The 13,559-nt window shown below is 42.1% G+C and overlaps 1 protein-coding gene across 2 annotated transcripts in view; it reads right to left on the bottom strand.

Annotated features, from left to right (window-relative positions):
• The window catches only part of LOC115463376 (histone-arginine methyltransferase CARM1-like), a 220,459-nt gene that overhangs the window by 140,403 nt on the left and 66,497 nt on the right, over positions 1–13,559 (bottom strand). For both annotated transcript variants that reach the window (XM_030193817.1, XM_030193818.1), the window contains exon 2: positions 4,825–4,950. In XM_030193817.1, the coding sequence (XP_030049677.1) occupies positions 4,825–4,950 (126 nt within the window). The remainder of the gene's footprint in view (positions 1–4,824; positions 4,951–13,559) is intronic.

Genomic DNA, 13,559 nt, shown 5'->3' with positions numbered 1-13,559 from the left:
CAGAAATAATTGTTAAGCAGATCAGTTTTATCCTTATTAGCTTCTACATATCCCACCCCCCACCCCCCTCAGCTTTGAGCCTCACAATGATATTATGGCACTTCCTCCTGTCAGTTACATATCAGAAAAAGTCTTGTCCCCCAATTTTACCGTATTGACTATCTTTTCTTCCATTTGCCTCTTTGCGTTCCTAAAAACTTTTCCAGCTTTCCTTAGCTTTTCCAGTTAATTTTGCCTGTCTCCCTCTTTCTGAGTCATCTGAGTAACGTGAGAAGGCTAGCCTTCTTTCCCTTACCTTTTCAGCTACTATTTTTGAGTGGCCTTCTTTTCCTCTTACTTTTATGCAATTTTCTAACATAAAGGTTCATCACCTTTAAAATAGCTCTTTTCACTGTTGCCTACTGCTGCTCTACTTTCTTCAGCTGCTTCCATCCAACCAACTCTTCCTTGAGAAATTCGCCCATCTATGGCAAAATTAGTTTTTTTGAAATCTAGGACCTTCAATCTTAAATGAGCCCTCTCCCCCTTTGTTTTTTTTTTTTTTTTAACAAGAATCTTTATTAAAGGAATCGACATAGTACAATTGAAATCTTTACAAACATAAACCTTACAGATTCCTCTTCATATAACATCTATGATACATAGAATCCTCAAATGACTTCTTCATATATTCTCAATAACATTTCTTGTAACATTTAAACCTTTTTTATTATATATTTCCCCCTTCAGAACAACCCCTCCCCATCACCCTCCCCCCTTCTCTCCCCATTTCTCATCCATGAGGAAAACTTCTAACCCCATGTCTATGCTAATGAGTTTTTTTACAGGTGCCCAAATTTTTTCCCATTTTGCTAGGGTTTTATGTTCCCTAGCTATTAATTTTTCCATGTCACTTATATACCAAACCAAATTATACCATCGCTACATTGAGGGACATCCACTCTGTTTCCACATCCGTGCTATCAATAACCGAGTTGCATTAAAGCAATGCTTCACCAACTGGCCTCCTACTGCGCTGAGCCCAATGATAGATTTATTAAATAAAAACACTGCTGGATCCCAGGGAATTTGTCTCTCCACCCATGCCTGCACTCTCCCCCGCACCGATTTCCAGAAGGCTTTTACTTTTCTACAGGACCACCAAATATGTCCCATTGTGCCCACCTGTCCATAAATCCCCTTTGTTTTAATATTGAACCACACCATTCGGTGATCACTAGATGCCAAATTATCTCCCACCATAACATCAGAAACATTTTCCTCGTTTGAAGCACCAGATTGAGAATAGTTCCATCCCTCGTTGGTTCCATTTCTCAATGCTGAAACAATTCTTTCTGTAGATAATCCAAGATCCCTTTGCTTCTAGATAACCCCGCAGCAGGGACACACCAGTCGATGTCCAGCATATTAAAATCACCTATCAGTAGTACTTCTCCTTTCCTAGCTATCTTGTGGATGTCTTCAATTAAGTCTCTGACCATTTTTTTCTGACTGTGAAGGTGACCTGTATATTGCATCAATGTAAATACATTTTCCTTTTCCTCTTACCAGTTTGATCCACAGCGCTTCTTCCTTACCCCATATGTCCTGCAGTTCTGTCACTTTACTATTATTCTTATCATATAATGTCACACCTCTACCCTGTTTTCCTACCCAGTCCTTCCTGAATAGATTATAGCCAGCCAGGTATAACTATATCCCAGTCATGGTTCTCCATGAACCACGCCTCTATGACCGCCACTAATTCCAAGTCAACTTCTAGCATTGCAGCCTCTAGATCTTGAAATGTGTTTCCCATAGTACAGGCATTGTTATACAAGGCTCTTCAGACGTTACTGTTTTTTCTGCTTTCTATAATGGTATTTGATGTTTTACCTTCCTGAGGGTTATTAATGACTTTGGGGCTTTTCTCTCCTATTCCCAGCAAATTTGATTTTAAAGCTCGTTTTAGTGCTATAGCCAGTCTGCTCTGAAGACATTTCATCCATTCCTTGAAAGAAGGACACTATCACTGCCCAGTAGCTCTTGGAAATCATCCCATGATCTAGGAATCCGAAGCACTCGCGTTGACACCAATCACACAGCCACACATTGAGCTCCAGGACGCGAGCTTCCCTCATTTGGCTTTTACCTTCAACAGGCAGGAGTGATGAGAACACCACCTGTGCACCTAGGTGCTTCACTCTCTGACCCAGAACCTTGAAGGTATGTTTGATATGTTCAGTAGGATACCTAGCAGTTTCCACCACAAGTGTAACAGGTAGAGGAGGTATGGGCCTGGGTCCACCTGTCTGCAGTGCACTGCACCCACCACTAGACTACTCCAGGGACCTGCATGCTGCTCTAATGGACCTAAGTATAACATCTGAGGCTGGCATAGTGGCTGGTAAGTAATCTTTTTAATCACCTTTTTTGGTGGTGGGAGGGGGTCATTGACCACTGGGAGAGTAAGGGGAGGTCATCCCTGATTCCATCCATTGGTCATCTGGCCATTTAGGGCACTTTTTTGTGCCTTGTTATAAAATCAGGTCATTTTTACCGTGAAACAAAAGGAAAAACAAAACCCTTACATTTCTGATTTTGACCTGTGTCAGAAAGAGTGCACACTCTTTTTAACATTGCCTCTGAAACGAAAAAGCAAAGAAAAAGAAAACAAAAACAAATGACATTTCCTGTGAATGAGACAAAAAACTAAACAAAATGAAAAATTTGGGCTGCATGCCTGAAGTCACTTCACCAACTCATGTCCATCTCCTGGGCACAGGGAAATATCTGAGTGTAATTTACCTTGAGTTACCAAGAAAAAGGCATGGATTAAATAAAAGTATTTACTCTGGTAAATGACATTTTTGAACATTGCTCTTTATATTTAGACAGAGAAAGAATTTACAGCATATGATGGAATTATGGTTTGTGGTTTATTTGGCTTAATATACCACCCTTTGTTTAAACAGTAGGGCAATTTACAATTTAGCTGCTCTCGTGTTGCAGGATTTGTTTGCAATGACTCTGCAAGAAATAAATGTAAATTTTCTTAGGTGCCCTTTTACGAAAGTGTGCTAAAATTTGGATTTAATTCTTTGTAACAAAGGATTTTACCTTGTGCTAAGCCCAGATTTATGTGACACCATTTGGAGACATGCCTCTATTTTTTATGGCAGGTCATGTGTTAATATGAGCATTAGCACACGGTACCTAAAGAGGTTAATGTTGGATCAGTAACTGCCAGCTATTAAGTAGAATGCAATAACTGGCTAAGGGGCCCTTTTACAAAGGTACACAGTAAATTGGCCTGCGGTAGTGTAGACGCATGTTTTGGGCACACGCAGAATCATTTTTCAGTGCACCTGTAAAAAATGCCTTTTAAAGATTTTTGCCGAAAATGGACATGCAGCAAAATGAAATTTTCTGCGCATCCATTTTGGGTCTGAGACCTTACCGCCAGCTATTGACCTAGTGGTAAGGTCTCATGCGGTAACTGGGCGGTAATGGTCTACACATGTAAAATGCCGATTACCGCCCACATGCCAGAAAATAAAAATATTTTCCAGTGCGCATAGCGGATGCACATCAAAAATGAAATTACCGCAAGGGCTACGCGGTAGCTAAACAGTAACTCAAAATTGACCCACATCGGGCAGGCGTAGGTGCCTGGACGGCTTAGTAAAAGGGCCCCTAAGGCTTTAATGCCCACTCTCTGCCCATAGGGAATAGAACACTTCAACATATGAGCTAGAATTATTGGGTTGTGGCTTAGTTCATTATGCATGGTTTACATCTCACTACTGTGTAACACAGGGTAACCTTACGCTGTGTTAAGGCACTGCAACCAGTGTAAGAGCTCCTTAATATTCATCAAGGGGCTAATAACACAGGTTAGTGCTCTAATACAGCTTGATAACTATCCCCCATAGTGTTTCAAGACTTCACTCCAGTGATACCTCAATTAGTGTTGGGCTGGGCCAGAACTGACGCAAAAATGAGTAGTATCACATGTTAATTGACCTAACAAAACCACTCATGTAGCCAGGTTTGCCAGGGAAGTTGGGGAGAAGGGTATGCTGAGTGTTATCTTGTATGGTTGTCTATCCATGATAGTAGAGAGTAAATGAGGAAGATACCCAAGTTTGCACTGGATAATGAAAGATGCGTTGCATCTGGCAACTGAAGGATATCCTTAGCACTGTGGACTAAGTCACTGTGTAGACTGGAAGTACCTGATGGTCTTTGACATCATCTGCTCTGTTGCTATAAACAGCTCTACAGTGAAAAGTTCCATTAATAAGCAGAAATACATCACTATCTACCAAGAATGACAATTGGCTATTGGTACAAAATTTCTCAGATGCTGCGCCATCCACCGTGTTTGTAAACATTTTATTCTTTAACCATTGAACATACCCCCCCCCCCCCCCCCCCAATAACATAGAAAACAATGCTAATGATGAGACAAAAGGATGGAAGGTATGAATAGTGGAGAACCCATGGCATGCTGTTGGCAGATGAGAGGGAGGGCAGGGAGGTTTAGGTGAGATACAAGCAGGAAGGAAGTCACTTAGCTAGACTTCTCAGTAACTGAACCACTACATTTTAACTGGGTGTCAGAAGGAACAGACTTCAAGGAAACATGCAGTAGGAGCATATTTGCCAGAAGAACGTTCAGTGTTTATCTAGCAGCAATGAAAGAAAAGGGGGTATTGTTAATTTATTTGGTCTTTCAGTTTTTATCTCTTTTCTGTCCTCTGGGGAATACAAGGTGAACTGCATTAGTAAACCAGTACAATAAATAATATGAACATAAAATCTCATAATGCAAACACTTACCAGCATGTGACCTGAAGTGGAGCAGAACACTATTGAATCCTAGTGTAATTAAAACAGACTGCTTTCCTACACGACAGTATTCTGTATCTCTGTTAATCAAACACTTAAACACACATACTCCATCACCTGAGGGAGAAAAAAAAGACTTTGTTAAAAAAAAAAAAGGCTTTTTTTCATAAATTTAACATTTTATTCAAATTTTCAGAGATGGGTCAGTGTTCAATTCGTATGAGGGTGAGATTCTCTGGAATTGTCTTCATAATTTTGGTGTAACAATGAACCCAGTTTAAGTATACTGGGTCAGACCAAAGTCAATCAGCCCAGTGTCCTGCTTCCAGGTCACAAATACCTGGCAGAATCCGAAAGGGTAGCAAGATTCCGTGCTATCGATCCCCAGTGATAAGCAGTGACCCCTCCCAAAAAAATCTTCCTTAATAACAATTTATGGACTTTACCTCCAGGAACTTATCCAAACCCTTTTTAGTTCCTTTTTAAGGGAGATGGGGGGGTGGGGGTCATAGCATGAAATCCTGCTGCTCTTTTGGATTCTGCCAGGTACTTGCAACCTGGCTTGGCCACTGTTGGAAGCAGGATATTGGTCTACATGAACCTTTGTGTATAAAACTGTGGCCTCTGTCAGGGATAGAAGAGTGAAGGTTTGGCTAGGAAAGGCCTTGCAGTTTCCAGAAAGAAGTGAAGCTGATCCTTCTGCCCAGCAACAGCAGCAGTTGGAAAACTGAGGGACTGTTAATATCCAGCCCAAAAGCAGTGTTGTTCAAAGTACTTGTTTACAGTACTTAGGTAAAAATAAAAACATATTTCAATACTTAAGTGAAAAATAAAAGTACAGTGAAGAACACATTAAAAATTTTACTTACGTGAAAGTAAAATTTTATTACCTAATGTAATACTTTTCGAGTAAAAAGTATAAGTTGCACAACTGCACAGAATGCAAAGATTGTTAATGCTTTTATCCCAACAACTTTGTTGCTTTACAATTCAATGCACTTTGCTTTTAGTAACACTACATTTTGAAAACGACTGCTACCCATGTGAGTGCACTTCTGAGTCATTAATCCAGCACAGCTAAAAAGATTCAACAGCTGCAGTGGTAGGAAGTGGATTGTTTAGTAAGATAAAAAGTTCCTTCAAATTAGGCCAAGCTGAAACACTTGACTTCCATATAGTAAATAATATTTTATCATTATCATCTGCATCAGAAGTAGTGCTGTCTACATTACTTGCATCTTCATCTTTATCTTTGTTATCACTGTCACGCTGTCCAATTACAGAGAAGTCTTTCACAAAGTTGGACTCATTGCCTGTTGTTGTTCTAACAATTTTTCATCTGATGGCAAACTCTGGGGTCCTTTTACTAAGGTGCCCTGAAAAATGGCCTGCGGTGCTGTAGATACGGGTTTTGGGTGCGCGCAGAATTATTTTTAGCGCACCTACAAAAAAATGCTTCTTTTTTTTTTTTTGCCAAAAACAGACATGCGGCAAATGAAAATTGCCACGCGTCCATTTTGGGTCTGAGACCTTACCTCTATGCGTGTCAAATGCCACTTGACACACATAGCTACCGCGCGCGCCAGAAAATAAAAAATATTTTTCAGACGCGCGTAGCGAATGCACGCCAAAATTGAAATTACCACAAGGGCCACGCAATAACTGAGCGGTAACTCCAATTTGGTGTGCGTTGGTAAAAGGGCTCCTCAGTTTGAATAACTTCAAGACCTCTCTATAGACTCTATCAATCTAGTGGACAGTCACCCAAATGTAAAATTTCCCATTGGATGACCAGCAGTCTTTTATGGTAGAGATATATGTCTGTTCCCCCAAAATTGCTACCAGCTTCATCTCTGCTTCAAAGTGACACAACTCACCACTGTTCTGTTTGGCTGGAGACCAGTAACCAGTTCATCTTTGGTTCCCCGGCTATTGTACCATATAGAAAGGGGGAAAAGGCTGGGTCTTTGGCCATCTCAGCTACTGCACCTCAAGACGCAGAAAAGAGTTAAGAAGTAACAGGGGTTGCTGAGGCCTCTGCACTTCCCTGCAAATCTTTCCTGGTTACTTCAACTAAAACTAAATATCTTTTAAGTGCAAAGCCACTTATCCTGGAAAAGGAGGAGAGGATACAGTGGATATCCCCTGGCTCTGAGTAAGAAGGGCCGAGAAGTCAAAGGGAACTGAATCTGTGACCACATCTGAGTGCAGTCTAGCTCTGAGAAACATTCAAGAGAAGAATAAACAAGGCGTCTCCCGGGGATTTCAAGAGTCCTGGGAGAATAAAAGGGATGTAGTTATCTGAGTTATTTTTGTACTTTCTGTTTTGTTATTGTTGTGAGTCTGCCCCTTTTTCTTTTCTTTAGTAAACGTTTTGTTCAGAACTCTAATTGTGGCCTGGACTGAGTTAATTGCTGATGAAGAATGGAGAGTGTTGTGAATTCATTTGCTAATGCCACCCCTCCCCCAATTATACTGGTCTCAACCTGGATCCAAAATACAGTATCCAGTGAGAATAATCCTGCAAGTCAATGTTAAGTTCCTTAAAGGTGGATTCCCCCCTCCCCCCCCACCACATCTGCCAAGCAGCCTATAATAGTAATGTGAGGGTATGAGGATAACTCAGGACTGGGAAGAGATACACTAAGATTTATTTTACTTAGAAATGTATGTTTAAGACCATAGCACACAAATATACTCATTCAAGTTACTGTCTTCTGAGATAAATCTGTCACTTATTATGACACATTGTATTAACATGTGCCACTGTGGTGCCAGCCAAAACAACCACTGAAAACTCTGCAATAAAGAAGACACTCATACTCCGATGGTCAGAAGCAACCCAGGCGCTAGAGACTATTAGCACCATACTACCACCCGTGTTTGCTCCTGCCCCATGATCAGAGCCCACGAGCGCTTGAAACAACGTGCTCGTGGGTTCTGACTGCAAGTAGTCATACCATGGTAATTTACTATTCCTCCCCAGTGCTCAGCGGGCAGCGTGCCAACCATTGGTGCTGCTTCCGCAGCAAACCCTTCACCAGCTCAGAGCTGGCGTTAGGGTTTGCAGAGCATTGGGGTGCAATGGGGAGCAATGGGGAGCCCTGGCCCCCTAACCCCTCCCCATAGTTTCCTATGGTGGCCCAGTGGCCTTCTCACTCCCCCACTCCACGGATCTGGGGTGGGGGAGGCTGGAGGTCTGTCAGATCTCCAGTCCCCCTGACCCCCCCCCCCCCCCCCCGACACAAGGGCCTGGAGGGCTGGTGATCTGGTGAATGTCTAGCCCCCAACCCCCCAGTGGGCTGCTACCCCCACCTCCAGCCACCCTGGAGGTCTAACGGCGCCTGACTCCCTCTCCCCCCACAGGCCTGAACCTCATCAATGAGTGGAGGAGGAAGTAGCACTCCCTCCTCCTTTCAGCACTGCCTTCAAAATGGTGGCGCCCTGCCATGCCCAGTGCATCCTGGGCTACTCTGGGTGGGGCTTCCAGCCATATATGGAAGAAACTCTCTTATATGGTAGGAAGCTCTGCCCAGTGCATCCCAGGATACACTGGGTAGGGCAGAACGTCAATGGTTGGCACACTGCCCGCTGAGCACTCAGGAGTAAATTACCTGTTTAGGACTACTTGCGGTCAGAATCGCGAGCATGTTGTTTCAAGCGCTCATGGGCTCTGATCATGGGGCAGGAGCAAACACGGGTGGTAGTATGGTGCTAATCACCTACATATATAACTTTTTAGGCTTCATCAATCACCTACATATATAACTTCTGCTGGTGTCCTTTCATATCCCTCTGCCAACGATTAACTTTTTATCTTTCAGATAAAATTGACAAAATTAGAAAATCTGTATCTGCAAAAGTTGAATCCATAATTAGTTTCCTAAAACAAAATGATACCTTACATACAGAGATACCTGTTGACAGACTATGGGATGTTTGTCTTCCAGTTACTACCGAACAGTTATCACCTTTAGTCTGAAGTTTATCTCCTTCCTCTTGCCTTATAGATAGTTGTCCTACATATTTAGGACTAGATCCTATATATGGTGCCAGAAAAATTGGCACCGAAAATAATTCCACCTAGGCGTATTCGGTAAACTGTTCCTAGGTTTAGGCGTAGTTTATAGAATATACCTATTTGGTTCATACAATACACGTAATATCCATGTCTGCGCCTAACTCTAGGCGCATCCATTTTCGCCAAGTAAAACTTGTGTAAATGCTGGCGCCTAAGTTAGGCGCAGAGCAGGTGTATTCTATAACCCTGCTCATAGATTTTTGGCATGCCCACAGCCTGCCCATTCCATGCCCCTGTTTTGGCAATACGCATTAGAATTTACACGCACCACTTTACAGAATATGCTTAGCAAATTGTGTGCATAAATTCAAATTAATGCCAATTTGCATTAATAATTGCTTAAGTGGCAATTATTGGCACTGATTGACTTGTTAATTAATTAAATTGTGCATAGAAATCCAGAAATCAACCGGTCGCACTATATAGAATCCAGGGATTAATGGCTAATCCTCCATTCTGTGTAATCATAAGACTTACACTGTTGATCAATTATTTTTTCACATTAATTGTTTATTCTTTAAACTTAGGTAGCATTGTTTTAACACCATTTTTTTAAGTAGGCTTTGATGATCCCAGTCAATAGTTTTCTCCCTATTGCCACAGCATCCCCTTAATTTCAAAATTATTGGAGACTTCAGTGGCTGATCAGCTTACTCAATTTATGTATGATAATAACTATTTCAGCAAGATCCAATTTGGTTTCAGATCTTCACACAGTACTGAATCCCTCTTGGTGTCACTTTCAATAAATGCGAAGAATTTTATCAAGGGGCATGGAAGCAGTCCTCCTGCAGTCTGACTTAACAATAGCACTGACACATTGATCAAGGGATACTGTTATTTAAATTGAGCTGTTTGAGTATTTCAGGGGTGGTTTTAGGGTGGTTTAGGGAGTTTTTAGGAAAAGATCTTGCCAGGTTAAAATGAATGATTCCTTGTCAACTAGTTGGAGCCCTCAATTTAAATGTGCTGTATTATTCATATGCTGTTGATATGATAGTACTTATTCCATTTACAAAATTATGTGACAAAACTCTTCCTAATCTTAAAATTGTGTTGAAGCTGTTGAAAACTGGGCTAGGTTGAACAAAGAAAAGTCTAAATTGCTATGGCTGAGCAATCTTTATAAATATTGATTAAAGATGGACAAAGCCATGGGGACAGATGAGATACATTTTATAATACTGGGAGAGCTTCAAAAGATTCTAACGAGTCATTTAAAAAATATATTTAACAGATCCATAGAAACGGGAGAGGTTCCATGGGATTGGAGAATGGCTGATATGTTCCCTCTTCATAAAAGTGGTATTAGAGAAGAGGTGGTGTTAAGCCTTACCTCGGTGGTGGGAAAAGCCATGCTGCTCAAGGAAAAGATTATGAACTTTCTAGAATCAAATGGGCTGCAAGCTCCAGGGCAACATGGTTTTACTAAAGGAAGACAGTGTCAAACAAATCTGATTGATTCTTTGATTGGGTGACCAAAGAATTAGATCAGGGGCATGCAATGTATTGGATGTGGTTCTTTCAGAGCCAGGATCTCTTTGCACCATATGACCTCTCACCAGCTGGCAGATTCATTTGACATTTAGTGCAAAACATCTTGCTGCTAGACATTTTAATACTGAGTTGTTAGTGATTTAAAGTTGCTAAGGGAGAAGGGCTGTTTAACATAAAGGCCTTCAAATGTATTTGATGTATCTGGGGAACAATTTTGTGTGTATATGCCAATATATGTGTGTGTAAAATGCATCTTATAAAATTATCCCCTACATACAAGTGATCCTATGACAAGTAGGCACATACCTATAGGCATGATGGGGACAGTAGTTTTGGCGAGCATAGAAGTCATAAAGTACTATGTAGGTTATAAAATGTACACCTACAAGTATGCACTTTAGCTGCGTAGTATATTCCAGTTCCTGAGCTGGTATAAATGTACATGACCACAGTTATCATAGCTGGGTTTATAAGAGGTTTGGACCAGAGGTGTAGCTTGGTGTGGTGCAAGGGGAGCAACTGCTTCCCAAAATAGATTTTGAATAAAATGGAGCTTATGCGGATCAGCCCTTCAGCCTCACACTGATGCCCATTTTACAAAACGTCTGCTCCCCCTGACATAAAAACCTGGCTACGCTTCTGGTTTGGACAAATTCCTGGAGGATAAGGCCACAAACCATTATTAACAAAGTGCACTTGGGGATAGCCACACTTAAACCTAGAGGTAAACAGCAGAGAGGGGCCCTTTTACAAAGCATCAGTAAGACCAAAACGGGCTTACCACATGCTAACCCAGAACTACCACCGGCCCGACATGGCCACCGGCAATAGTTCCGCCTCAAGTGTGCACCATTTCTGGTGTGCTGGAAAATTTTTAAAATTTTATAGCGTGGCACTAACCCGGAAGGAATCGGGCATCATCACACGCTGCCTGGTTACCACCGGGTTACCGCATGCCCATTTTTTAGGGGCTTTTAACCCACTGCGGTAAAGAGCCCTGCGCATGGGAAAAACAGCCCCCGCTATTACCGCAGGGCCCTTATTCCTGCAGTTTAGTAGAAGGACTCCAGAATCTTTGTATTGTGGGAGACTGCCGTTAGGTAATTGTGATCTGAATTGGAATATTGGATAGTAGGTTTGATGGACTTTTGGTTTAACATAGTAACATAGTAGATGACGGCAGAAAAAGACCTGCATGGTCCATCCAGTCTGCCCATGACAAACTCATTGTGTATACCTTACCTTGAATTTGTACCTGTCCTTTTCAGGGCACAGACCATATAAGTCTGCCCAGCAGTATTTCCCGCCTCCCATTACCGGCTCTGGTACAGACCGTATAAGTCTGCCCTCCCCTATCCTCGCCTCCCAACCACCACCCCCTCTTCCCCCCAACTGCTCCGCCACCCAATTTCAGCTAAGCTTCTGAGGATCCATTCCTTCTGCACAGGATTCCTCTAAGCATATCCCACGCATGTTTGAACTCCATTACCGTTTTCATCTCCACCACCTCCCGCGGGAGGGCATTCCAAGCGTCCACCACCCTCTCCGTAAAGAAATACTTCCTGACATCTTTCCTGAGTCTGCCCCCCTTCAATCTCATTTCATGTCCTCTCGTTCTACCGCCTTCCCATCTCCGGAAAAGATTTGTTTGCGGATTAATACCTTTCAAATATTTGAACGTCTGTATCATATCACCCCTGTTCCTCCTTTCCTCCAGGGTGTACATGTTCAGGTCAGCAAGCCTCTCTTCATACGTCTTGGAACGTAAATCCCATACCATCCTCGTAGCTTTTCTTTGCACCGCTTCCATTTTTTTAACATCCTTCGCAAGATACGGCCTCCAAAACTGAACACAATACTCCAGGTGGGGCCTCACCAACGTCTTATACAGGGGCATTAAAACCTCCTTTCTTCTGCTGGTCACTCCTCTCTCTATACAGCCTAGCAATCTTCTAGCTACTGCCACCGCCTTGTCGCACTGTTTCGTCGCCTTCAGGTCCTCAGATACTATCAACCCAAGATCCCTCTCCCCGTCCGTGCCTATCTAATATGGCAGTTTTTCTGTTCTTATCTTAATTTACAAACTGGCTCCATTCCTCTAGGTGAGGCCACTGCTGTCCTGGTTTTATCCCATTGCAAAGGTTTATTTTAGAACACTTGCATGTAATTTACACGTGTAAATAGCAGGTTTCCATGTGTAACTGGCCCAACACTTCTAAGCACTGATTTTAGAAAAGTCGCTACCTAACATGCACAGTTGTCAAAGGCATGTATTCTACGTACACCAGTTCTGAGGCTGAATACTTTTTGAAACCTGAAATATGGAGGAGTGATGAGGAGAGGGAGGAGTAGGAGACAATTGTGCTAACCTTAAAAACTACCTGAAAAATTCTAAAATTTACTTTTGGTAGTTTTGTTCCTTTATTGACTTCCCTTGGATGTTCAGCTTTGCAAAATCTGGCGCATACAAGTTTAAGTGGCAGCCTTACACATATAGGCATGAATGCACTTTCAGAGCCCTGAGGGATGCTGCTCTTTATAAAATGAGGATGTCATAATGCCTTTGTATTGCTCCATGGTGCGACCGCACCTCGAATATTGTGTTCAATTCTGGGCACTGCATCTCAAGAAAGACATAGTGGAATTAGAAAAGGTGCAGAGAAGGGCGACAAAAATGATAAAGGGGATGGGACGACTTCCCTATGAGGAAAGACTAAAGCGGCTAGGGCTCTTCAGCTTGGAGAAAAGCGGCTGAGAGAAGATATGATAGAGGTCTATAAAATAATGAGTGGAGTTGAACGGGTAGATGTGAAGCGTCTGTTTACACTTTCCAAATATACAAGTACTAGGGGGCATGCAATGAAGTTACAATGTAGTAAATTTAAAACGAATCAGAGAAAAGTTTTCTTCACTCAACGTGTAATTAAACTGGAGTTTAAAAAAGGTTTGGACGGCTTCCTGAAGGAAAAGTCCATAGACCGTTATTAAATGGACTTGGGGAAAATCCACTATTTTTGGGATAAGCAGTATAAAATGTTTTGTACTTTTGGGACCTTGCCAGGTATTTGTGACCTGGATTAGCCACTGTTGGAAACAGGATGCTGGGCTTGATGGACCTTTGGTTTTTCCCAGTATGGCAATACTTATG

This window comes from Microcaecilia unicolor, chromosome 2, assembly GCF_901765095.1.
Source record: "Microcaecilia unicolor chromosome 2, aMicUni1.1, whole genome shotgun sequence".
NCBI classification, from domain to species: Eukaryota; Metazoa; Chordata; class Amphibia; order Gymnophiona; family Siphonopidae; genus Microcaecilia; species Microcaecilia unicolor.
The sequence above is the reverse complement of the archived record's forward strand: the minus strand, read 5'-3'. Positions and strand labels throughout refer to the sequence as shown.